The sequence below is a fragment of the Acipenser ruthenus genome, chromosome 7 (genome assembly GCF_902713425.1).
Source record: "Acipenser ruthenus chromosome 7, fAciRut3.2 maternal haplotype, whole genome shotgun sequence".
NCBI classification, from domain to species: Eukaryota; Metazoa; Chordata; class Actinopteri; order Acipenseriformes; family Acipenseridae; genus Acipenser; species Acipenser ruthenus.
The window spans coordinates 35341840-35369459 of record NC_081195.1 but is presented as its reverse complement, the minus strand read 5'-3'; the positions used below and the strand labels follow the sequence as shown (position 1 = coordinate 35369459).

The window sequence follows — 27620 nt, the reverse complement described above, 5'->3', positions numbered from 1 at the left end:
TTTGTATTTAGGCACGAGGAGAGCACAAATCACTTCACGTGCTGGTTAAATGTAATATGTGAGCACGGGGTTGCACAGAATTAATTCACGTGCTGGGATTCAAGTGAATAATTAATTAGTAATTGAATCCCAGCACAACAGTATAAATAGGCACATTTTCATTCAGTCCGGGTTAGGTGTTCGGTGAGTGGAGAACGAGTGTGGAGAAGGAGAAATTAAATAATAAGAAAGAACGTAAATATAAAGTGAATAACTGTCTCACTCACCGTGTTTCGTTTGTCTGTCTGTCCACTGTCTGTTTACTGTGTAGTCCGTTTTGTTTGTCTTTTTATTTTGGCGTGTAGTGCTGTGTCCCGTGTTTTTGTGTTTAAAACCTTTTATTTTCTGTTTATTAAATGCTGAGCGCGATCACGCGCCCAGCTTATACCAAACCACATCTCTCTGTTTATTTATTTCCTGCATCTGGTCTGACGCCACCCACTCCGGCCGTCTTTGTGACACACACCTACACCTGTATGGCTGATTTGCCAAATCTGAAGCAGCACTTTGTTGATCCTGTTTTTTAATGTTAATCCCTACTGTCCCACCCTGGTCATGGAGGAGTCAGTGCTGTGATCTACTGGTCTCTTCAGTGATCCGACTCTCCTCCTGTGCTCTGTAGGAACCATGGAGAGGGGATTTGTGTTGGTGACCTGACTCTCAGGCTGCCGAAAATCATTGCTCTAGTGGAGTAGCAGCAGCAGCAGCAGCATCAGGACTCGGGATTAAGAGCATCCCTAATCCATAAAACCCTATTTAATAGCTATAGTTATCAACAAATCCTGCACATGCTGAGCACTGCAAACCATGCCTGGCAGGGGCAACACAGGTAGACATTCATGCTGGTAAACATTCATGCTTGGGGTTCTTACATTGCTTGACATTTTGAGTCGGGCTCTGAGGCAGGCTCCACATGGGTCATTCCTGCTCAAGTGGACCCAGTTCTGGGGAGGTGTTCCCTTCATTTGTGGTTGACAATGTGGAAATGTTCAAGGGCAGGTGTCGTGTGCATGCCAAAGAAGAAATGTACAATAAGAGCTGTATAAGCATGGTGAGAATGAGTATGAAGGTGGTAAACATTTTCAGTTGACCACATATTTTTCATGTTGGGGGATAACTTTAGTATAATTTTAAAGCTTGTTTAATAATCATTTGATTGAACCACTGATGGTCCATTTGAACTAGAATGACCCATGCACAATAAGTATTGCACGCCCCATAAACACATACACTGTGGAGTGTGGAGTAGTGGTTAGGGCTCTGGACTCTTGGGTTCAATCCAAGGTGGGGGACACTGCTGCTGTACCCTTGAGCAAGGTACTTTACCTAGATTGCTCCAGTAAAAACCCAACTGTATAAATGGGTAATTGTATGTAAAAATAATGTGATATCTTGTAAGTCGCCCTGGATAAGGGTGTCTGCTAAGAAATAAATAATAATAATAAAAATGTGGCAATGTGGGCTTTTCAACAAAGCGTTTCCTTTATATCAGATGCTGTGATAGAATTTCCACAGGACAGTTCTATTCTGTATCATACTTTTCACAGAGTCCGGTACTGTGCTTCTATTATTTAGCTGACTAGTTACCCCACATTACTCCGGATACACCCAAGGCACGTCGACACAGCTCTCTGCCCTCCTCACAACTGAGATATATTCAAAATGAACCAATTAGTAAAGGACCATTACAATACAAAGATCTCAGGAGCAGGAAACATGAAGGATTGGTTAGTGTTGATGATGTGACAAGCATCCTCTTCACACCCACAGAAATACAAGGATGTCGAGTCGATAATAAAGATCGAGGAGGTGGAAGGTTTGGAACTGGTGAGGAAATTCGCCGAGGAAATGGAGGAGATGTTGGGCAGAAAAATGAAAGCCGTAAAGGTAAGACTCAGGAGGAAATTCCATGTACTTCTTTTTCATGTAAATGACTACAACATGTAAGAGTCCAGTGCTGTCATTAGCTGATAGATACCAGACTGTGGCAACGGTCCGGTGTCCAGGGAGGAAGCCGGGGCACTTAACAATAGACAAGGTCAGTCATGTACTGGTGATGACTGCTGCAGAGAATATTAACAGTGATAGAAACCAGTTTTTTTTGTGTGTGTGTGAGGTCTTTTTGAAAGTGAGTTTAAAGACATCATTTTTGACTGGATCACTTAGGCTGTCCCAAAGTGAAGACATTGAATCACCGCAAAATATTATTATTTTTACACAAATAGCATGTTCTGTATTTTCATTGACTTATAATCACAATAATCCCCTTGCACACAGGCCATTACCAGAGTATAGAACTTCAGCTTGGGCTCATTACTGACAACTGGTCTGTAATCACCATTGCTATTGCAGGAGGTTTCAAAGCAGTGGGGCTTATCAAACACAGATAGCTTCAGCTGTTTGTTCCGAATGGCTGGTGGTGATGTAATGCAGGCTCAGTATTATTGACAGTACAGGTTTACATGCTTCCCAGATTGAAAAGCACTCAATTCATCCCAATATATATATAGCGCACCCTGTACAAAGAGTCTCGTTACAATGCTAGCATTGCCAGAGCCTGTATTACAGCACTATAAGCTCCAGTGATTGGCAGTCTGCCCAGGGCCACATTAGTTCATTAATGTCTGCTTTACTTGTGTACCGGCACAGCTTATGTAGTTATCAAACAATAGGCCACTCCTGTGGTGTTAAACCTATATTATTACTCATTATCTGGCTTTCACCTTGCTTGATCTTAATCATTTTCTTTTCAACTTGAATCTTTCTTTTCTTTTTCATGCAGAGGCTGGTCAACGCCGCAGAGGATGCTGACTTGTACCATGAGTATAATGCGTTGTTAGAGGTGAGTTCACTGTTTCTTTTCTCTAATTATTTGACCCTTTTATCCTTATAATTTAGATTGTACAAATAAACCCTCACCGCAGCAACTCCCCACAACAGCTCAGGAGAACCAAAGGTTGACGCCTGACCAGTAGAGGCCACTATAGAGATGTGAGATGACTCAATCCCTGCCAGTTATGACTCCCTAACCCACAGGAGCACGCCCTGTGGAATCTCCAGCGAAGATTGTCAATGCTGAATCGCCAGGACGCAAACCAGCAATCCTCTGACTGTACTTCCTAACCTGCATACAGCACCATGCGGTCATGCCTTCTAATGTAGGCGGTGCTGCTGAAATAGGTTTATTCCATTTGGAGAATCTGCTGTATCACTCTATGTGTCAGGAAGACATACCTCTGGAATCATTAACCTATTAGGTGTGGTTTCGGGGTTATAGAGGTGGGAATAAGTGATGCACCACTGCTTTGCTGCTCTGCCTCTGCAGCAGGTATATCAGAAGAAGCAGAGCAAGTGGGGTCTCAACGCACCAAACATTTCATATACTGTATGACTCAGTTTTTATAAAAAAATAAAAAATAATAATAATTATAATCTTAGAATAAACAATGACAAATATATAACGACTTCAGTTAAACATGCATAACATATTTTGTTATGTCTATCTTAGACTTATACACAAATCGAGTAAAGAAAAAAGTAACAATTGTGCTACAGTGTCTTTGTAACCTCCAAATAAATATTAGTAAAAATAATCTAGCATTTATAGTGTTGCACTTATAAGAGACTTGTTAATTTACTTTAACACAAGCATTTAATGATCATAGGAGCTGATATAAGGATACGTGCAAATGGATTTGCGGCTGCAAAACACCCATATTGCATGCAAAATCTGCGTTTTGCATACGCAAAACGTGTTTAGCAGCCATAAAGTGGGACTTTAGCGACCACTAAAGATGCAGCGTATGTAAAGAATTGTTTTCACCTGCCGTTCTGCAGCCGCTATCGAATTAGCTCTTTGCTATCATTAATCCTTTTAAATGAAGAAAAGAGCATGTTATTGGGCAGGGATCTGGAATACTAAGCGGGTGCAAACATTATAATGAGATGTAAGGATTTTGCCTTGTACTTGGGCAATTGCTGACCCTCCAAAAACTTTGTGCCTCCTCTTACAAGGTGCACACCATTGTAGAAGTGAGTAATTAAAAGCTGTATAAAAGCACACACCTTCAGAGACCTGTCATTGGCCTCAGGATGGCTGCTGTGGTACACTTCCTGATGTAGTGACGCTTGGGTCTTGTTGAGGAGAGGCAGGAAAACCTTCGGAGGAGAAGGGCAAGACGAAGAAGACCCTGCATATTCAAACCCAGGGTCACTTTGTTTGGGATGCAGGAGGATGTGGTGGTAAGGCGTTATCGTCTCACTCCTCAGGTCATCCTAGACCTAATAGCTGAATTTCACCTTTTCATCACCTGATTGACTGTCCTCCTGGTAACACCGACAAATGTCCTCTGACATTTTTTTTGTTTGGTTTGATTTTCGTGCTCCACAAATTTCATACAGCGCCTACTGCTCTCTGTACTCCTACCGGTAAGTAACCTCACCTCTGGGCTGTAAGTGCGGCCGCTAAATAGCCAGATGCACAGACGATGATCATGCGACCCTCATTATTTGTGCGTGTTGAGTAATTTGCATTGCTCATAAGCTTACATAGGCCACAATGCAAAATAATTGCCTGGTCATTAGGCAATTTGGATTTTGCAGCTGCAGTTGTTTGCACTACGCCTATCCTTACATCAGCTCCATAGTTTGACATGTTGTAAACAAAACATTAGCCTTTAAAGGACCTCAATGCGTTTTACTGCAGTACAGACTTAGTGCCCTGAAGCAGCTGCTCAATCGGTGCCTTCCACTTTCGACAGGCGGTTTACAGTGAGATGGTGCTTTCGACAGGCGGTTTACAGTGAGATGGTGCTTTCGACAGGCGGTTTACAGTGAGATGGTGCTTTTGACAGGCGGTTTACAGTGAGATGGTGCTTTTGACAGGCGGTTTACAGTGAGATGGTGCTTTCGACAGGCGGTTTACAGTGAGATGGTGCTTTCGACAGGCGGTTTACAGTGAGATGGTGCTTTTGACAGGCGGTTTACAGTGAGATGGTGCTTTTGACAGGCGGTTTACAGTGAGATGGTGCTTTTGACAGGCGGTTTACAGTGAGATGGTGCTTTCGACAGGCGGTTTACAGTGAGATGGTGCTTTCGACAGGCGGTTTACAGTGAGATGGTGCTTTTGACAGGCGGTTTACAGTGAGATGGTGCTTTTGACAGGCGGTTTACAGTGAGATGGTGCTTTTGACAGGCGGTTTACAGTGAGATGGTGCTTTTGACAGGCGGTTTACAGTGAGATGGTGCTTTTGACAGGCGGTTTACAGTGAGATGGTGCTTTTGACAGGCGGTTTACAGTGAGATGGTGCTTTTGACAGGCGGTTTACAGTGAGATGGTGCTTTTGACAGGCGGTTTACAGTGAGATGGTGCTTTTGACAGGCGGTTTACAGTGAGATGGTGCTTTCGACAGGCGGTTTACAGTGAGATGGTGCTTTTAGAGGCACTTCAACCAGGTCAGCAATTTTCAATTTTAACAAAACGATGCAGCACGTTCGCTTTTTTATTTTAATTGTGATGCGATTTTAATATAATATATTTTAATATTTTGAACCTTTAGTTCAGCCCGCATAGTAAATCCAAGATGGACTTCTGATTAAATGAGTTGATTTTTGCACATTAAAAGGATTTTTTTATGGTTTAAGCAGTTTTTGTTTCAATCTTTGTTAGGTTAATGAATAATAAAATCAATTTAGATTTTTTTTTTCTGTTTGAATCTAAAAATATGAAATGTTGACCTGTTTGATATCCTGTCATTTATATGTATTACTTAATGGTGGTGTCCCACAATCCACTGCATAAAGAAGGGTTCACTGATCCAAAGAAATGTATTTGACTGGTCACCTAGGAAGCGGGATAATCTGTTTGCAAATTTGAAAAACAAATCATAGATAACATGCTAATCATCCTCAGTAATATGTAAGTAGCTTGTGATGCTGTACAAAACTGTATTTTAACATGTCAGGTTTGCTTGTATGTATCCAAGCTGCTATTACTGCACAAAACCTCACATATCACAGTCCATTATTTCTGTCAGTCCACAATACTTATTGGGGGTGATGGAGTCTGGTGGTACAACCTGCGCCTGACCAGTAGGGGTCACTGGAGCACGATGAGGCAAGCACTGATTTTCCACTCTAACCCTGTAAGAGTGCAAAGAGCAATGCAGAACTCCCTGTAGGTCTCCAGCCAATATCGGCAACTTGGCTTGAGCAGGTTTCGAACCATGATTGCATGATTCTCTCTCCGCTCCAAACTGCAGTTATTTTCACCTCGTGAGCCACTGAGGACCCCATTCATGTCCTTCAGGTTTATGAACCATTCTGAGATCTGCTGCTCTGCCAAACTATGCCACTGGCATGCTTTGCTTTTGTTCACTAACTCCTCATTGTTTTCCTCTGCAAAACCTCCATGGATCTATCCCAGTGTTCAGTAAGGCTTGTAATGTGTTTTCTGTGGAGTACATCTCAAGCTTTGTGGTTTTTCTCCCGTCTGGCAGTATGATTACTTCAACTCTGTGAAGGTCAATGAGAGGGATGAAGATGGTAACTACGTGGAGCTGGGCAGTGAATTCATCCTGGAGTCCAACGAGCATTTCAACGACCTGCCTGTCAACACCTCGCTCAGCAACATCCAGGTCCCCACCAACGTCTACAACAAAGGTACCGCTGCCCGCCAGGGGGGTGCGCTGTCTGTGCGCACAAGGGCTCTGAGTGCAGACAGGCAAGGCAATACAACCCTCATTAGAATACCATTTGCAGTGTTAGAAAGTGGCACTAGCTCTACGCCCAGTCTTGGGTTTCAGAAATCTCTTTATTTGAGTTTATGATTGAAATTACCAGTTTAGAGGATTTGGAGCAATGTGGCCCCTGCTACTGTACTGCCCTATCCACATTAGTTATTGTGGCAGGGGCAGGGCAGAGCCCTGAATGTAAATAAAGTGTTGGGTTTATGTGTTTTGGGTGGTGGTTGGTGGTGTGTACAAAGAAAACGTGAGTGTTTGTAGTTTAAATGATATACAACTGTGTGTTGTAAAGAAGCTGGTGTTTTGGGATATGGGGAAACAGCTTAGCTGTCCCATCTTAGTTTAATTAAAACTGTTTAGGTCTCCAAATGGGAATAGGCTTTTGTTTTGTGTTTGGTTTATTTTGAGTGTGTTGTGGATAATAAAAGTGCACAAAAAAGTGTTTGAACTACAAACACTCACAGGTTTTTTGTATACACAGTACTTCCCTCTGTCCCCAGCTCCATGGTAGTCTCTCTCTAATGGAGCTTCAGATCCCCTTTTATATCCTGTGGCTGTTCCCAATTAGCACCAATTATCTAATTTGGGAACAGCCACATTCTCACATGTATTTGGTAGGGATTGGAATTAACTCCATCCCTGCCAACCACCACCCAAAACCCATAATCCCAACACTTTATTTACATTCAGGGCTCTGCCCTGCCACATTATATAATGCACATCCATCACAATTTGAAGTGAATGGCAATCATGTGCTTTAAAGTGTTACAGAGCACACTGCAAAGTTTACAAGAAACGCATTACATTACCTTTGCTTTGTCCCACGGTGTCCATGTTGCAGTGCTATATCTTTAAACATATTGCCGACTATTTTTAATTTTTAATCACACGAAAGATATCTTCAAGAAATTTGAATTCAGTGGGGCAGGAACAGGCTGATACAATGGGACGGCCTGGGTTGTTTGGTGGATTTTAGGAAGTACATATAAACGACTGCAATGAGAGTTTTCTACAGTTAGGTTACGTGAAGGTGCTGGTACGAGATTGTTTAAGATGCATCATCGATAGTGGAAATGACAGTGCATGCTGAGGGAGATCATTGCAATTCTTAACGTAAAAGGAGGTGTGTGGCACTTTAGCTAAAGCTCCCTTGCTAGTACTGTTCCTTCACACAGGGATACAGCAAAATTCCCCTCATGCCCGTGTTCTCATGCTGTTCCCTGCAGACCCAGGCATTCTGAATGGGGTGTACATGTCAGAGGCTCTGAACCCCCTGTTTGTGGATAACTTCGAGAGGGACCCCACCCTTACCTGGCAGTACTTTGGCAGCTTTACAGGATTCTTCAGGCTCTACCCAGGTATGGATATATGCCACCTCGGCCCCACAACACCAATACATTATACAAACAGTGACTCATTCTCAAAGTGCTTTGCTCTGGGAGAGTTATTGCATGGCATAGAAACGGCAGGCTGCAAGTCAGCTTTCACTGTCCATCTCTGTACAATCGATCAGCCACCTCATGAAAAGCGAGGTGAAACAGGGGGAATTTAAAAAGCACAGAGACAGGGATTTGAAGTCAATTAAGTGAGAAGTCAATTATTGTCAAAGAGTTTCATCCCACTGATTTCTGCTTTGTCAAGGACTCCTAGCCAAGCTCGCTGGCCTGTCCCAGAAACTGTTTTTGAGAAGGCAAGAGAATTCGAATGTGAGAAAACTAGCACCGATCCTTCCAAAATGCCAAATACTCATATTCTGAGAGAAATGTTCTGGCTAGTGTTTATAAACATTCTCTTAGCTGAAGTGATGCTTTGAAAACAGAATAGATTCATAAAACTGTTGAAAAGGGTTTTTATGAACTTGAATTAATCTCTTTAGGAATCTCAAGTGTGTTCCTTCTCATTTTGTAACATACAGCTATGGCCAAAAGTTTTGCATCACCTTATAGAAATAACTAATTTTGCTTCATTTTTGCATCACCAACACAGCTGTGGGTAGAGATTCAGAGAGAGCTGTGCCTTTGAGAACAAGCAAATAACTTTCAGTATGTTGTACCCACATGTGCTTTACACAATCAGAAGGTGTTATTCTATCAGTTCAACATTATATCACCTTATCCAAATGTTCCCTCGTCTTTTCATGATGTTAGCAATTTTCCTGAATGATTATTAATGCAATTAAACAACAAATAAAATAATAATAATTATGCAGTTATGTGTTAAGGTGATTTGATAAGGACTTCAGGAGCTGCTCTTCAGTTTTTAATTGCCTGCCATAGATATTTGGAATGAGGACTAGATAAACCAAAGTGTCTTTATATTAGTAAGCGACAGCACCATCTAGTGCACAGCAGTGTATTGCCAGCAAAACTAAAGGAAACTTGTTTCCAAAGTGGCAGATCACTAGATGGCGCTGTATCTAACTTCTGCATTTTGCCTGATCTAGCCTACAACAATGGCCAAAAGTTTTGCATCACCCTGTAGAATTAACACATTTTGCTTCATAACGTTGAATGAAACCTGCTGAATAATGTTGTGTTAACATATTGAATTACATACCGCTTTGTAGTTTTCCATATAGTTTTTCATATACAAAAAATTAAAAAATGTGACATTTCAAAATTTAACATGAAATATTGTCCTACTTGTATGGCTTCATTTTTAGCGATATCATTTTGTAGTTTCTTTGATTACATGATGTTAAATAAGATATCTAAATTATTCAGCAGGTTTCATTTGACTTTATGAAGCAAAATTGGTTAATTCTATAGGGCAATGCAAAACTTCTGGCCATAACTGGCCATAACTGTACAGTACTATAGTGTCCAAATTAAATAAAGTGTTACCATTACAGAATGCTAACTGCTAGCCTGCATCCAGTAATGTGAATAAGATATTTTAGTGCGCAACCAGGGAATCTTTTAGGAACTGGAACTGCTGCAGACTCTAGGACTGCTCTTGTCATGGTGACTCTGTTTTATTTAAATGTGATGCTTGTGTTAAATCTTGGATATTTTTTTTCTTCAGGTATTAAATGGCAGCCGGATGAGAATGGCGTTATCGCTTTCGACTGCAGGAACAGGAATTGGTGAGAATGGGCGCTATTTTATCCACAAGAAAGAAATCTGTTCCATTCAGCAGCTTTTCTGTAAAGCCAGACGATTGCCCTGGAATATTTGCAATATATATTCTCAATTCAATTCCATTCCAATTGTTTCCTGCAGGGAATGTAGGGATATAGTGGAGGTGTACAAATGTTATTCCTGCCCAGAAAATCCACAGCTTTTCAGACGTCTCTCTAGTAGATACCACCAATTCTGCCAAACCATGTGCTGGTTTTGTGTTGCTGACCAATGTAAGGCTAGTGAATTAGCGTGCTGCACCACCCAACCCCTCACTACAACATCCTGTAACACAAAGTAAACGAACCCGCTGGCTACTTACATTCCTGAATAAGATGTTTCTTTAGTGTGTTTTTCTGCAGGTTTTAAAAAACAGAACGTCCATTTGAGGAGCGTGTGTGTGGGGGGTAGGGGGTGTGTGTGGGCTGTGTGTGGGCAGTGTGTGTGTGGGCTGTGTGTGGGCTGTGTGTGTGGGTGTGTGTGTCTCAGTGTGTGTGGGTGTGTGTGTGTGTGTGTGTGTGTGTGTGTGTGTGTGTGTGTGTGTGTCTAACTGATTTAAACAGTGCCGGTTTATCACAGAAAAAGTATAGTAATGTGTGATAAAACACATTTTTAACTGTAGTAAAGGTAGAGCATGGGAAAAATGCAAAATTAGCATGCACATTTACGGTGGTAAACATTTATAAGTGAAATACCACTGTTGTTTAAATCGATTAAAGACTTTTACAAAACCAACATCTCTAACACTGTATCTTAGACAAAGTCCTAATTTAATATTTATAGCACGGCAGTATTTAGATCAATTGAATAGACCCCAGAGAGATTATCCCCAAGCGCAGTAATGAGTTAAGGCTAGTAGGAATATAATTATTCAGCAGGTTAAGTAATTGCCACTTTAAGAACTTCACTCTGGAAATATAAACAGCCTAGTCGAAACATCAAATACAAACAGTACAGGAACTCAATAAAAATAACAGCATAGAAAACTAAAAGCATCGACCTTACGGTTAACGTAAATAAAGCTGTTCAGCATTTCTCCAGGCTCAAACATGTTTTTATTAAGACTAAGCACGACAGGAGCAGCTACAGGGGTGGATTACAGCCCATGTATGTGTTGATTATTTGGTTTGGTTGTTGTGGGGCGGATTCATTTCTCCATGATTCATGGTGAAGATGTGTTGTTGAAAAAAGTTTGCGGGTTAGAACGTGTGATTGACCAATCAGAGCACAGCCTCTGTGACTGCCATTTTATAACTAAAATACAAACCATCCCATAAAGTTTACCACAGTAAAACCACAGCAAAGTGTAACAGTGAAAGCATGGTAAAGCATAGGTAAGCATTATAAAACTCAGAGACGTATGGTAAAACATTAAAGAATATTAAAGAATATGGCAAACCATGGTAAACTATGGTAAATTCATAGCACAACCATGAAAAAAGCCCGGGGGAAACTGCAAAATTACAGCGCAAGTTTACCAACTTATAAGGGCCTCCTTGGGCATCAGTAACAAGAGAGCAATGCTGGCTCCAGAGATCAGTCTCCCCACTTTTACAATAAAGCAATGCAAGAATCCACGCCAGCCAGTGCATTATACCCCAATAGACAGAATGTGCTACTCTTTTGCACAGTATTCCATGCCCTCGTTTGCCCTCAGTAAAAAGTTTCAGTGGAGATTTGGAGATGCTAAACCCAGCCAAGTGGCTTCAGAGTCACATGAGTGCAATCAGCAGATCCAATCGGGTTAAACATCTTAATCTATAAATTCCCTTGTTGAGAATCGCATCATCTTCAACTGGGGTAGCAGGCTGGCACCTTGTTAAAGCTCACACGTGTACACGCAGTGCTTGTGTCGTGAAAACATGGCAGGGCAAATATCTGATCATAAATGTAATATCAGTTTTGTGTACCTGATGTGTATAGGAGGCTGTGTGGTCCAGTGGTTAACGAAAAGGGCTTGTAACCAGGAGGTTCCCGGTTCAAAGCCCACCTCAGCCACTGACTCATTGTGTGACCCTGAGCAAGTCTATTAACCTCCTTGTGCTCCGTCTTTCGGGTGAGACGTAATTGTCAGTGACTCTGCAGCTGATGCATAGTTCACACACCCTAGTCTCTGTAAGTCGCCTTGGATAAAGGCGTCTGCTAAATAAACAAATAATAATAGAAGACACAACTCTTCTGTATTCATTTTAACAAGATCTTAGTATCACACGAAAAATCTAACATGAGCATCTTTTATTATACGATTTAAGATGTGTATTTGTCGTCATAGTTATAATTAAACCACTTATCTATTTTCCTATATATGTTTAAATTTGAATACAGTTTCACCTTGAATTACAGAGCCCGGCTTGTTTTTGTTTTTGTTTATATAACATTTTTTTTGGTTTGTTTTCACTCTTTCATATTTTGTTTATATTCTAACTGTCCTAATTAAACACAGGATGATTTTTTACACCTACTTACTTTACACCTCTAAGGGTTGAAACGCTTACTGCCAGACTGCATACAGTCATTCAACAGGGTGGAGCTGAAATACATAGACACACTTACCGCAGAATCATTACAAACTACACTGGTTTGGGGCTGTGATATTGTGTGCAGAGATTTCACTGCAGGATTGCATGAATGGAATAACATGCCGACAGGCATCGTGTGTTTGAACAGAAGCATTGAGAGTGATGGCAGTTCCTGTGTCCCCTTGTGACAGAGTGGTGAGTGAATACAGGTGAGTGCAGTGCAGAGCGGATACAAAACAGACAGACAATGATTTCCAGGTGCAAGGGTGTTTATTGAATGATTTGCAATGTCCAGAGCCTTATGGCAAACACCTGTAAATAATAATGTTGGAGTGATACAGCGGCGTGTATCACTCGGTATTTATAATCCCCGGGTTTGACCCGTAACCAAAAGTCCAGTTTTGTACGCACACCCACACTAAACACAGAACACAAACACAGTTTTTAGTGACAGTGAATAAGTGCAAGTGGGGCAATACAGTTCTCCGTGAATGCAGGGGTGACAGAGATGTCCAGGTTGATCCTGGCTTGCACATACCGCTCTGGTAGTCTATTAAAACAGACAACAGTTACAACAAACAATAACAAACACAAGACAAACACTCACGGTTTTCAGTAATAGCAGCGTCTCCTTTTAGGTTGTATCCAACCATTTACAAAGGAACAGATTGCTTACACTATGACCCCTATATACCCTCCCCCATGACCCCTAGGTTAACGAGCACATCCGCTCCTACAATCCGTGGATGCCACGCCGTCTCCCGTACGGGTCATTGTGTTTGGGTACCGTAGCTCCGTCCCTTTTCTAGATGGCCGACTTCCACCTAACCCAAGGAATAAATTGTCATGCCATTTAGTCCAGTGTACTCTGTTCCCTTTACACAGCGCCCTCACAGGTCGGGAGGGAGATCTAACACCAAAAATCATTCGATCTCTTTCACACCCCTGCAGGTATATCCAGGCTGCCACATCTCCAAAGGACATTGTGATTGTTGTCGATATCAGCGGCAGTATGAAGGGTCTGAGGCTGAGCATCGCCAAGCACACCATCACCACCATCCTGGACACACTGGGGGAGAACGACTTCGTCAACATCATCGCTGTGAGTGGCTCGGTTCAGGGAGAAACCATTTCCGTTACATTTTCCACCGGATACGAGTCAGCAAACTTCACTGCCACACCTACATCAGTGCCATTACATTTACATAAGACATGAGCACTCCTTTAAACAGCATTTCTGTCCTCTGCCCCACTAGGACAAAACACAGGATCATAAACGCACAGAACAAGAACTCCTTGCAATCCTTATGCTCGATTAGAGCTATGAAATGATCAAAACCACACTTCCCTACCTTCCTTTTCTGTCTCTTTCTTTTATTTCCTGTGTTTCTAAAGTTACTTTTGTAAAACCCTTTCCACACAGCACCATATTCCACACCTATTCACCCCTCGAACCCTCTCCTTTTACCAGACTAATCATAATGAGGGGTTCTGTTCAAACATAGTGCCTACTGGTTGAGGATATCCCTCCATAACTGGTATAAAATACCAACATATTGTAATGAATTGCATCTCAGCCCATTGAGTTAAATGGGAAGGCAAGGGTTGGACATGAACTACAAACCATATGGTTCAAACACGAATGCCATACCATTCGAGAGGCAATTATTGGTATTATGCTGATGTCAGTATTATTAACTTATCAGCCGCTAGGAGGAGATTCATTACAGTTCTTAATTATTACACTGAAGAAGGCACGAGCTGAATTCTTTTTATACTTGACTTGGTTTCTTAATCTCTAACACCTGGTGTCACAGACGCTGCTTAGCACTAATATTAGACTACTTAATGTTACTGTAGGTAATTCAGTGGTCCAGGATTAGTGGTAATCGTGGTGTACGATACAAGACGATTAGGTATTCCAAGATAATCATGGCTTGGGAAACCAGCCGTAAGCCAAAGACCCTGTCAGCGTCACTGTAACCTGATATGAAGCTGCGGGTTATGCAACTAGTATATCTTGTGGCCTGTAGCACCAATATTATTAGCTCTAGGTGGACAAACGTTTTAAATATTGTTTTCTGGTCGCCACTAAGCTGGACAGATTTTGATTGTCTGAGTCAGGGAGCACTGATGGAAATTAGCCATTGGCTACTATGTTCAATGCACCTGGTGCTGTGCTCACACTGATGTTATAACTTGTTTGTTGGTTGTTAAATGGGCTTGTTATTTATGAAGAAATTCAGAAGGACTGTTTGGCTGCTGTTGTGTTTTCTGTGTAATCTCTTTTTAAAGTAGGTGTTTTAGCACCAAGTAGGAACACTCACCTTATATGTTAGTATTGAATATTAAATGCATCTCAACACTTTTTTGCAGTTGATGTACTTACCAGTGGCTGGCTGATGGTTTTGTTTATTTCAAGTAGCAAGAACTACATGTATCAGCTTTGTGTTTCTGAAACTAGAGGGGATCACCATCCCTCTGTATGGGACAGTCTTGACTGGAAATCCCTGAAACCTTTTTCATTTTCTTTTCAGTACAACGATTATGTCCATTACGTTGAGCCTTGCTTCAAAGGGACGCTGGTACAGGCAGATCTCGACAATCGAGAGGTCAGTAAATTCATTCATTTATTACAGCTTGTGCTACTAAACTGTGCAGCTTCACCAACAGGTCACTACTAGTCACTGTCTTGGGAAATAAATGAACACTAACTAGATTGCTCACTTAACAAATTGTCTGAAAGAGTTCTGTAATTTAGTATATTTGAATATGAGGTGAACATTCTTCAAGTTACACAAAGTCTTCAATTCTGAAACTATAGGATTTCAGATCCACCACTCCCCTGCGGTGACAGATTGGGTCCACTGTGAAATCTGTCCATAGGTGCTACAGTATATTGACATGGATATGGTCCATCATGGAGAAGAAAAAACTTGCTGTACTGGGAGCATGTGCCAGTTATTGTACGGGATTGTATTCTGATTGGTTGCTGTGTAAAGATTCTATTGGCTGACGAGACGTTTGGGATCCTATATTCCAAGTCGGGCACTGCAAAGAAGACCTGGCAGGTTTGTTGCTGAGCTTTGATGCCAGCAGTGACTGTAGCGAGATTTGTTATTGTTGGGAGGAGGGTTACGACAGCTGGTGGTTATAGAGATGGTCAGCTGATGGGCCGATGGGCTGATGGACTGAGGCTGTTGGAAGTCTGCTCAGTGGCTGATTGATTGATTAGGGAGCCTGTTAATAGCTTTGTGCTGCCTGGCTGGCACCTGCACCTTGTGTGTCAGTTTTTTTCTGGAGCGCTGATCTGAAAACTGCTGTTTGTTTTTCAGCTTGTGATGGATTGATGCACATTTTCTGCCTAGCCACCATATCTTTTTTTTCCTTCTGTTGACTTTTTCCATGTTCTTGCACCCCTATGCATGCTCTGTCCAATAACTGCTCAGAGATGGGGTGGTGATTTATGTATCGTGAAACCTCAATATTAAGGCCAGTCAAGGGATCAGCAAAACATGACCATAATAAGATGGTGACCTTACTACTGACAGGGCATATAATTTCTTGGTTAAAGGCTTTTGATTATTTTTAAGTTACTAGTTTAGCCAATTTCTCATCAAGCAGCTTCTTGAAGGACCCCAGGGTGTCAGCATCAACAACATTACTGGGAAGTTGGTTCCAGGCTACCACAATTCTCTGTGTAAAAAAGTGCCTCCTATTTTCTGTTCTGAATGTCCCTTTATCTAGTCTCCATTTGTGACCCCTGGTCCTTGTTTCTTTTTTCAGGTTGAAAAAGTCCCTTGGGTCGACATTGTCAATACCTTTTAGAATTTTGAATTCTTGAATCAGATCGTCGCATATTCTTCTTTGTTCAAGACTGAACAGATTAAATTATTTTAGCCTGTCTGCATATGATATGCCTTTTAAAACCAGAATAATTCTGGTCGCTCTTCTTTGCACTCTTTATACAGCAGCAATAGCCTTTTTGTAGCGAGGTGACCAGAACTGAACACAATATCCCAGATGAGGTCTTACTAATTTTAGTAAGTTTTAACATTACTTCTCTTGATTTTAAATGTAATACTTCACAATATATTCAAGCATTTTGTTGGCCTTTTTTATAGCTTCCCCACATTGTAGATGAAGACATTTCTGAGTCAACATAAACTCCTAGGTCTTTTTCATAGATTCCTTCTTCAATTTCAGTATCTCCCATATGGTATTTATAATGCACATTTGTATTGCCTGCTTGCAGTACCTTACACTTTTCTGTATTAAATGTAATTTGCCATGTGTCTGCCCAGTTCTGCATGCTGTCATTTTGAACGACCTTTGCTGCTGCAGTGGTGTTTGCCACTCCTCCTATTTTTGTGTTGTCTGCAAATTTAACAAGTTTGCTTACTATACCAGAATACAATCATTAATGTAGATTAGGAAGAGCAGAGGACTTAATACTGATCCCTGTGGGACTCCACTGGTTACCTCGCTCCATTTTGAGGTTTCTCCTCTAATCAGTACTTTCTGTTTTATACATGTTAACCACTCCCTATGACTGGTGAAATACAATTCAAAGTTGCTGCAGTATGTCCACTGTTTTGTCATTTCAAATATTTTCACAAAACAAACATTAAACTTTAAAGCTACTTCTAGGCAGTTTTGTCACATAAGCCTCTGGTATTTTCCCCACAGGCATTATTTGCACATTTCCAGAAATTAATGGTGAAAGTTTTACTTTCAGCTAAAAGTTGGCGATTGTTCAAACCGGGACGTCGACTCGGCAGAATACGATATATATATGCTTGTGCAAATGAGTTACATTCTGTTGCATACAACCTTTCAGAGTGTTTGTTTTAAAAAATATGGCAGTTTACAGCAAGCTAGTCTTATAAGAGAAGTCATTTAACAGTGCCTTGATACATTTGGGACTGCTGGTGTATTTTTTTTATGGATGTATTTTGCCTAACAAAAATCTCCTGTTACTGTATCCTGGGAATTTGGACCCAGAGCATGGCCTCTAAAGAAGATTTACCGGGGTGGTCTTATTATGACGAGGTCTACTTTGTACTGAGACAGCCTTAAGCAAGGTGTTTTCATTGAAAGACTGGCAGCGAAATTATGCATGTTGAGCAGTTGATGATTCTAAGTAAAAAATATGTACATATAAATATGTACTATACAATGGACAGTAGACCATAATGTGACAGCCTACGCATCAAAATGTAGCTTGCAACATTTTAAAATGAAATACAACACTAAATAATAGGAAAATAGTAAAAACACAATTCAGAGGGTTAGATTAAGGATTCAGAGGTTGTTTGTTACATATTTAAGATTACCAGATTTTACTTTAACCAAAAATGGTGGGAAAAAAATGATGGCCAGTGTTACCAGCCATCTATTTCAACAATATCCTGTGTAGTGATGAGTAAAACAACCGCAGTGCTCCAGGAACATTCATGATCTTCCCTCCCTATTTCTGTCCTCTGTATTTTTGTCTTGTCAGCATTTCAAGCTGCTGGTGGAAGAGCTGCATGCCAAGGGGATGGGAACAGTGAAGACGGCTCTGAAAGAGGCTTTCGGCATCCTCAGTCAGGTGAGTAGACCCTGCACTCACCTGGTACAGCCACAGATGCATTACGTCATGCTGTGATTTCACATTCTAAATTGGGGAGAAAAAACATTTCTATTCCTCTTCAGCCCAGTACACACACACTTTCAATTCATTACGTTTATTTTAGTGTTTCCATTTTTTTATTTTAAAGAAAACTAATTTAATTATATATATTAAAATGTTAAACCTTTTAACTGTTTTATGTCAGATCTTTCCAGCCAGTTACTGCACAGAGAACATGGCAGGACTTGTGGAAGGCTAACTGTGTGTGTGTGTGTTTGTTTCCAGTTTAACGTGACTGGCCAGGGAAGCCTGTGTAACCAGGCCATCATGCTCATCACAGACGGGGCGGTAGAGGATTACAAGCAGGTGTTTGAAGACTACAACTGGCCCGACCGCAAGGTGTGCTAGGAAATCTATTCACTGATAGCATTCTCCTCCTCATCCTCTCCCTAGCACCCTTTCACAATGATAGCGGGCATCACACCTTCCTTCAACAATTACACCCCTTCACCGAACGCACACTTTTGAAAGAATAATCTACCTTACCTGATGTTGAGATCCCCAAGTCCATCCTCCTGTTTTTCATTGCGAACTTGGCGAGTACTTATAGGTCTCGGTTTAACAACAGCCGTTTAAAGCATGATTCGCATGGGACTAAAAACGGTTGTGTGTATCTTTCAGTGTCTGAAGATGTCTGTGCATAGGATCTGCATATAACAATTATTATAAGTATGGCAAATCAACCTATCGCTGTGGATTTGTTAAAGTTCATGTACATCTTATGCTGTGTACAGATGCCATGCTGTGCATAAGAACATAAGAACGTAAGAAAGGTTTGGGAATGAGAAAAAGCCATTGGGCCCATCAAGGCTCGTGGTAACAGCTGCTTGGCATCCAGGTTCAATAGCCTGGCTGAGTGTGGCTGACGATCTGTCTGTAACTCTGCTTCTTCTGTTTGCTTCAGGTCCGTGTCTTTACCTACCTGATTGGACGGGAAGTGACGTTTGCTGACAACGCGAAGTGGATCGCCTGCAACAATAAAGGTGGGTCAGTAAGACACGATTAGAAAAGCTTGTCTAAGCCGAGGGTCACTCAGGTTGATAAACCTATCAGCACACTGTATTCAAAATAAAGTTAATAGTAGTTGTTATATTTAGAAGCCAATTTGCCCTTGCGAGTAGCTGGGGTTACAGCTCCATTGATTTCAGTTTATTCACCTCAGATTGGACCAGGTGAATTAGCTGCCTTTCTTTGGATTTCGTTTTTGGGTCAATGCCAGTAGAGTAGGTAGTGTTCGAAGTAATCTAGTGCCTCTCATCTTTATTATTTTCTTTTGCCCAGTGCCATTTACTAAATGAAAGCACCAGGAAAGTATAAATCTGATCATTTAAGAGGAAATGAAGAAAGCGTTGGTTACACTTTAGATTGGGTGGAATTATAACCATACAATAATAATGCAGATGTTTGTGTGTTGTTACCACTTGTTTCTATTGTATGTATGTACGTTTTAGGATGTTACTAATGAGTAAGTACACATATATATGCGTATTTAAAATGTTATTTCTAGGTAACCACGTTTGTAACTAACAGATTCATTTCAGTATATTATGTGGCATTTAATTTAAAACGTTCCCAAAAAATACAAAAGATTCTGTTGCTGATTTATTAACATACTCTTTAAAACGCTGTGTATTAGTCTGAAGTGAAACTGTTATAAATGTGCTTACATGTGGCTTGCCTTGTGTGTTTGAGTTGGGGGTAACACTGTACATTAGGTGTCTCTAAGGACTGTGTATTTGCATAGTAGTTACATAGTAACTTATACATAATTACAATGTTATTATGCATAGTTACAATGTACTTAACGTGTAAATCGTTTTGCACGCCATATCTAAGTACACAATTGTATCAGAAAAGGATTAGGGGGTTAGTGTTATGGTTAGGGTTAGTTTTAATATCAGGGTTGCATCATGCAAAAAAAATTACACATCGTAAATACACACAATAACACTCTGATGTGTAAGTACACATGTATTTCCTAAGTAACAACTCTGTAATCACATAGTAATTAGAGACCCTTAATGTAAAGTGGTACCGAGTTGGGTTCCCTGTTCTGGTGACCCCAGTTTCATCATGTCACCCCTTGGGTTGCAGGCTACTACACTCAGATCTCCACGCTGGCCGATGTGCAGGAGAATGTGATGGAGTACCTGCATGTCCTGAGCCGGCCCATGGTCATCAACCACGACCATGACATCATCTGGACAGAGGCCTACATGGACAGCGCAGTAAGTGACCTCTCCCACCCAAAGGATGACCAGCAGAGAGCTGCAAGTCTGCCTGAGATTTATCAACACATTGGGCTTCATTTTTGTTCTGTCACCTCCAGTACAAAGTTTGCTTCCATTTTTTTTCGACAAGGAGAAAAGCAAATGCTAACTAGAAAGCGCTTGGGTTAGAGTAGAAGCAGTTCAATTAACATGCTGAGTGGTTTCATACTAGTTTGATAACATGTTCTTCTCAGGCGGTGCACTGGTGCAAACACAAAATAACCTGCTTCCATTTTTTTTCCAACTGCTTGCAGTTCAGCAAGCTGTGTATTGAAGTATTTAAATGAGTCTGTGTTTCTAAATAATGAGAAAATTGATAATGAAAAAGTGAACAGCCTTACTGCTGTTTTTTTTATACCATTATGATTATTGTATTCCTCTCATAAAGATTGCCCTTGCAGATAATAATGCTATGTTAAACCTAACAAATGTCTTTTGTGTATGAAGACTTTTTTTATTGTGTTTTTAGGTTATATTTTAGACTGGATCGCTTAGGGTGCTTGCTAATGATCTCTGTTTAATGTGACTCTCAAGATTCTAAATTTCCCTTAGCCGTAGAGCATATACCTGCGAGATAACGACCACTCTGCTCGGAACCTGATTAGCTGAGATGAACAGTGAGGTGTATTAGAAATATTACCAGCATATTTTGTTATTAACTTCACAGACACATACAGTATTTTTTTATCCAGCTTTTATTGTATAGATAGTTCCCAGTTATCATCATTGCCCTTATAAAGTGCTTTACAATACAGACTTCTGTATTTAGCTTTTACCAGTGTATACTGTAGTTGTTCTAAATAGCTGTTTTGTGAATGGTGTGTAAACTGATGCTGCTTCTTTGATCACGGCTCTTGTTAACCCTGTCAGATGTCCCTAACACTCCTTGACATTGTTTGGCAGATGTGTAACTGTTTGTCCGATGTCTGGTTCTGTTTTCATCACACATGCATCTATTTTTGTCTTTGTCTTTGTTTTTTGCTCATCTCTGCTTGCTTTCATCCCACCCTTGATCATTCATTTACACCAATGCTAGCTGCCCAAGTCCGACGAGGTAACCACTGCCGTCTGGGTTTGATGTTTGTAACAGATCTGTCTCGTGTCTCTCTTGTTCCCTGGTCCATAGAAGGTGGTGAATCATAGTTCTAGTAATAGCTTATACATGTTGATGTATTTGGGATATGTTAGATTCAGATATATGTCTTTTTCAAAAGCGTTCTAAGTAACAACTGACCCAGCAGCTTTCTGCTATAAGGTCTTTCCATTGAAAGCCTGATTTCATGACACTGGAAACACTGGATACAAAGGCATTTGAAACAATTTAATGAGACAACACATATATAGATTTACAGTACAGGTACATGCCAATTGAAGTCCACAGATTTCTATACATCTCTCTTATTATTTAGAGAATCAGTGTAGTGGAGTATTGTACATTTATTTAAACTCAAGAATGTTCAACAATCATCCCCATACAGTTGAGATCAGTAAATAAACATCTAAATGGTAATACTACAGCGATATATTCAGTTTACAGTGGATGTATGCACACCTGCTCAGGTGGGTTCTGAAGCTAACTTTGTTCCTTTTCTCACTCTGCCCTTCAGCTCTTTGCCTCTCAAGCCCAGAGTCTGCTCCTCATGACAACAGTGGCCATGCCAGTCTTCAGTAAGAAGAATGAAACCGTGAGTAGTAGCACTCAACTCTGCCCCTAGTGGCCTGAGGGGGAACTGAATCAGGAAATAGCTGTGGTGGGAACCGGAATCATTTGGAGATTCTAGAACACAACCTCGAGGTCTGTTCCGATCCAGGACTTTGTTCAAATCAAGTCCTAAATTACTTAATTGACCCCTTAGCCTGATCAATTAGCTAATTAAGAACCTTGGTTTGAAAAATATCTAGCTTGGAATGGATGGGCCAGGTCAAGAATAGGGAACCACTGCTGTAGAACTAGTGGTCTGCTGTATGTGTGTTTGTCATGGTTTTCAGAAACACCGGAGAGAGGTTGATATGCAGAGAGTACTACAGTGTTGGCTACAATGTAGAATTTGCACTATTTTATGTGTAATAAGACACGTTGCTGTTTTAAAACTAGCATAGCAGTAAACCAAATGCCAGTGATAATTATGAATTGTGTCATTAATGATTAGGAAAAGTTAGGAGCAAAAGAATAGTAAACTCGGTTGAGAAAGTAGAGTCATTATTTTCAAACTATTAAATTACATACTGTAGTCTACCAATAAACCATTTGATTACATTTTTTAAAATAAGATTCTCAATTATTTTGAATGTACAGTGGCTCTCAAAAGTATTTAGCCCCCTTGGACTTTTCCACATTTTATTGTGTTACAACATGGAATCAAAATGTATTTAATTAGGGGTTTTTGCCACTGATCAACACAAAAAAAGTCCATAATGTCAAAGTGAAAAATAAAATCTACAAATTGTTCTAAATTAATTACAAATATAAAACAGAAAATAAATGATTGCGTAAGTATTCACCCCCTTTGCTATGACACACCTAAATAAGCTCTGGTGCAACCAATTGTCTTTAGAAGTCACATAATTAGTTGAATGGAGTCCATCTGTGTGCAATTAAGGTGTTTCACATGATTTCAGGTTAAATACACCTGTCTCTGGGAGGTCCCACAGTTGGTTAGTACATTTCCTAACAAAAACTACATCATGAAGACGAAGAAACATTCAAAGCAAATCCAGAATAAGGTTCTTCAAAAGCACCAATAAGGGGTAGGATATAAGAACATTTCCAAAGCATTGAATATCCCCCGGAGCACAGTAAAGTCCATTATTAAGAAATGGAGAGAATATGGCACAACTGTGAATCTGTCTAAAAACAGGCCGTCCTCAAAAACTGAGTATCCGGGCGAGAAGGGCACTAGTCAGGGAGGCCACCAAGAGGCCTATGGCAACTCTAAAGGAGTTACAGTCTTCCACAGCTGAGCTGGGAGACACTGTGCATACGGCAACAATAGCCCGGGTGCTTCACAAAACTGGCCTTTATGGGAGAGTGGCGAAAAGAAAGCCATTGTTGAAAAAAACTCACATCAAATCTTGGCTAGATTTTGCCAGAAGGCATATGGGAGACTCTGAGACCAAGTGGAAGAAGATTCTATGGTCTGATGAGACCAAAGTAGAGCTTTTTGGCCTCAACGCTAAGCGCTATGTTTGGCGCAAGCCTAACACCGCACATCATCCTGAGAACACCATCCCTACCGTGAAGCATGGTGGTGGCAGCATCATGCTATGGGGATGCCTCTCTGCGTCAGGGCCTGGAAAGCTCGTGAAGATAGAGGGCAAAATGGATGCAGCAAAGTACAGAGAAATCCTGAAGGAAAACCTGCTGAAGTCTGCAAGAGACCTGGGACTTGGGAGAAGATTCATCTTCCAGCAGGACAATGACCCCAAACATACAGCCAAAGCCACACTGGAGTGGCTTAAAAACAAAAAGGTCAATGTCCTGGAGTGGCCCAGTCAAAGCCCGGACCTCAATCCAATTGAGAATATGTGGAATGAGTTGAAAATTGCTGTTCACCAAAGGTCCCCATCCAACTTGACGGAGCTTGAGCAATTTTGCAAAGAAGAATGGGCAAAAATTGCAGTGTCCAGATGTGCAAAGCTGGTAGAGACTTATCCAAATAGACTCATGGCTGTAATTGCTGCCAAAGGTGCCTCTACCAATTAATTTAGAACAATTTGTAGATTTTATTTTTCACTTTGACATTATGGACTTTTTTTGTGTTGATCAGTGGGAAAGACTCCTAAATAAATCCATTTTGATTCCATGTTGTAACACAATAAAATGTGGAAAAGTCCAAGGGGGGTGAATACTTTTGAGAGCCACTGTACATGTCGTTCAGAACCCTTCTATTATTAATAACATGTTTTAAAATGCTTTGGGCATCTGGTGTAATAGAGGTCTCAAGTGAAAGTTGTAAAAGGTAACATATTTTGTCATATACTGGTATTCAGTCTGGACAATCTTGCGTTAAATAACCACCTTTATTAAAATACAAATCTTACAGATTTCCAAAAACATTGAACCCAAACAATGGTTGATGAAAAATAGAGTAAAAATAGTTGGAGCACAGCCTCCTCTTTCCAAGCATCCCAGTGCCACCTGCTAAAAAACAAACAATAAAACAATAAATCTATGCAACGTGTTCATCCCAGTGAACAAAAAATATTAGGCAGAGGAGCTTCGTATTCTCTCCCCCCCCACCCCCCTACCCCCCTACCTTCCTCCGGACAAGGCTGGGAGTGAGGTGGTGGTGGTGGTTGGGGAGTGAGGTGCTGTTGGTTGGGCAGGAGGTAGTAATTCGAAAGCACTGCAGGACTGAGTTTGTGACATAAGGTTTATATACCTTATAGATTGATGGATACTTGCCAGTAATTGGCTTGTAGATTTGACCAATGAATGAATGTGAAGTATTTGGAGCTTGTATTAATGATACTATAGATTTCCTGCCTGGAAACCTTGCAAGCTTTATATTGGTACATAATGGACCCAGTTACCTGATTTACATTAACTGTAGCAATCCAGTATACTTTTAACACTTGAAATGTATCTGCTTACGATTGTAAGTCGCCCTGGATAAGGGCGTCTGCTAAGAAATAAATAATAATAATAATAATAATACCAAACAGCCTTGGGATCTGTAGTGTATAGACTCGTGTAACGGGCTGTGTTGTGGGATGCACTGGCGTTACGGATCCAGTCCCCTGTCGGTGAGATGAGACGAGGTTAAAAGCTCTATAACCATGAATACAGACAAGACCAACTCTTTTGCATTGTGGTTAAGACCCTCGCTTGTGTGTGGGGTGTTGCCAGTTTGCACACAGCCTCTGCCCTGTTACACTTGTATATATCGCAAACAAACTTAGTCATACACTGCAGCACCTGACGATTCCCCATCCAAGTGCTACCCAGGCCCAGCCTTCTTAGCTTCTGGTCTTCCTGCTTGAGTTTACGAGAAGGGTACTTGGTAACACTTTAAAATAATGGCCGCAAATTCATAATGAATTCCGGCTGAATGCCACAGAAATAACACCTGAATATCTTATGCACTGAAATAATTCATTTTGAGTTCAGCCCTGTTAATTCATATGGATTTATTTACCTGTATTAATTCTATGTTCCTTTGTAACAAATGATGTTGATGACATGTACAAAGCATGCATTCATGCATGAATGAACACTTCTCACAATCCCCTGGTGGGCGAGTAAGAGGACATGTCATTTTAAACGATTTCCATATGAATGACTTCAGAACTCAGAGGAAGTGCAGAAGATATTCCGGTGTTATTCCTGTGATATTGGGCCATTAGTGTAAAGTGTTAGCAGAGATCAAGCCTGGCCCTGAGCTGTCTTCTCGTTTGCTTCCAGCGTTCGGAGGGGATTCTGCTGGGGGTGGTGGGGTCTGACGTCCCTCTCGGAGAGCTGCTAAAGCTGGCCCCCAGGTACAAGGTGAGTTCATCTGCATTTGTTTGCCAGGAAGTTTACGGAACCCCCTACAGCATTTACTTGGAGCAATGTGTGCAATTTATAGACACACCACTCCGACACACACACCAAGATAATGTAATATATGAGCCTTCAGCGCTTTTCCTTCACCAGGTGACATGGATTTCCTATTGGCCCGGTATTGATGGCTGAAATGTAATGCTGACTCCGGGGATCAACCTATTTGCAGCCTCCCTGGCGCATGAGCACACACAATGGCAGCAATGCTGGCTCCAGGGTATCTCCCTAGCGCCTAATGTCCTTGCATGAGCAGCACCTAAAAGAAGTGCTGCAATAGGGAGACCTCTATAAAAGTCACTGGCATCCCATTTTGAATGAGACATGACTTATACTGCTACTATATATGATCAGTACACCCTCCCCTGTTGGGTATTTACACATTGCATTCAGTACCCTGGTACAATATGGAGTTTCTATTTTACATTTTTTATTTAAGACAATATATTGCATAATTGGCTTTAACTTGTATATATTTATCTGATGTTTTTCAGCTTGGAGTCCATGGCTATGCGTTCCTTAACACAAACAATGGTTACATTCTCTCACACCCTGATCTGCGACCTCTGGTAATCATCTACCAATCATCTACGCTGTTTCAGATTTTTGTGCCTGCATGTTGGTTTCCGAAAGGACATTTTCTATAGGAAAAGAATTCGGTAGTTCTGAAAATAATCAGCTTTTTTCCTAAGGGAAAGTGGATATATTTATAATGTAAGGGATTTGAATATGTATACTCATATGCTTAAGTAATTAATCTATAACGTACACTCAAAAGGTAAATATATAATAATGCACAAGGTGCGTGTTATAGAAGGGCTGTAACCCAAGTCATGCGTGCTATACACATGGTGCAAGCTCTGAAACAAATGATAATAAGTAAAGGGCTAACAGAGTGGTAGCAGGAGACCAGACCCTCCTCAACATTCATGTATTTACTATTGTTTCTTATCCACCATGGAGATTAACATTATCATTAATACAAATACTCCGTTTAGCCTTTAAACCTGACCCAGCACTGGACGCTGACGCTGAGTTTTCTGTCATTGTCTTTAGTACAAAGAAGGGAAGAAACTGAAGCCCAAGCCAAACTACAACAGTGTGGACCTGGCCGAGGTGGAGTGGGAGGACACTGATGAAGTAGTAAGTACCGGGCTGGGCAAGACCCTTAATGACCACAAATATACATACGCCACTCCCTCACAGCATAATCTAGCCCACCCACTAACAAGTTAAAAGGCAATTAAAAACGAGACAATGTGGGGAGAAGCATAGGCTCAAATACAATACAGTATATAGAAGGAAGGCAGAGTTACGTTATCACTCCCAGAGAGCAGAAGGGGGGCAGCCGAGACAGTATTTATTCTGATCCTGGAGTCCGGCGCTCTGCGGGCCCGACTCCAATACTGTGTGCACAAAGTCTCAAGTCCTTTATTCTTGCGTTGCACAGCACTGCAGCACAGTTCACTTCAAACACGTTTCATCGTATGGTATTATTATTATTACTTATTTCTTAGCTGACGCACTTATCCAGGGCGACTTACAATTGTTACAAGATATCACATTATTTTTACATACAATTACCCATTTATACAGTTGGGTTTTTACTGGAGCAATCTAGGTAAAGTACCTCGCTCAAGGGTACAGCAGCAGTGTCCCCACCGGGGATTGAACCCACAACCCTTCGGTCAAGAGTCCAGAGCCCTAACCACTACTC

At 41.0% G+C, this 27620-nt stretch overlaps 1 protein-coding gene across 3 annotated transcripts in view; it reads left to right on the top strand.

Annotated features, from left to right (window-relative positions):
- The window catches only part of LOC117414667 (voltage-dependent calcium channel subunit alpha-2/delta-4), a 190873-nt gene that overhangs the window by 15134 nt on the left and 148119 nt on the right, over positions 1–27620 (top strand). For 2 of the 3 annotated variants that reach the window (XM_059026831.1, XM_059026832.1), the window contains 16 exons: positions 1810–1926; positions 2822–2881; positions 6537–6699; positions 8009–8140; positions 9807–9867; positions 13372–13522; positions 14958–15032; positions 17924–18013; positions 18320–18433; positions 18999–19077; positions 20189–20322; positions 21401–21418; positions 21972–22049; positions 25769–25849; positions 26398–26472; positions 26960–27046. In XM_059026831.1, the coding sequence (XP_058882814.1) occupies positions 1810–1926; positions 2822–2881; positions 6537–6699; positions 8009–8140; positions 9807–9867; positions 13372–13522; positions 14958–15032; positions 17924–18013; positions 18320–18433; positions 18999–19077; positions 20189–20322; positions 21401–21418; positions 21972–22049; positions 25769–25849; positions 26398–26472; positions 26960–27046 (1515 nt within the window). The remainder of the gene's footprint in view (positions 1–1809; positions 1927–2821; positions 2882–6536; positions 6700–8008; positions 8141–9806; positions 9868–13371; positions 13523–14957; positions 15033–17923; positions 18014–18319; positions 18434–18998; positions 19078–20188; positions 20323–21400; positions 21419–21971; positions 22050–25768; positions 25850–26397; positions 26473–26959; positions 27047–27620) is intronic. The other variant, XM_059026833.1, reaches the window with a different exon arrangement.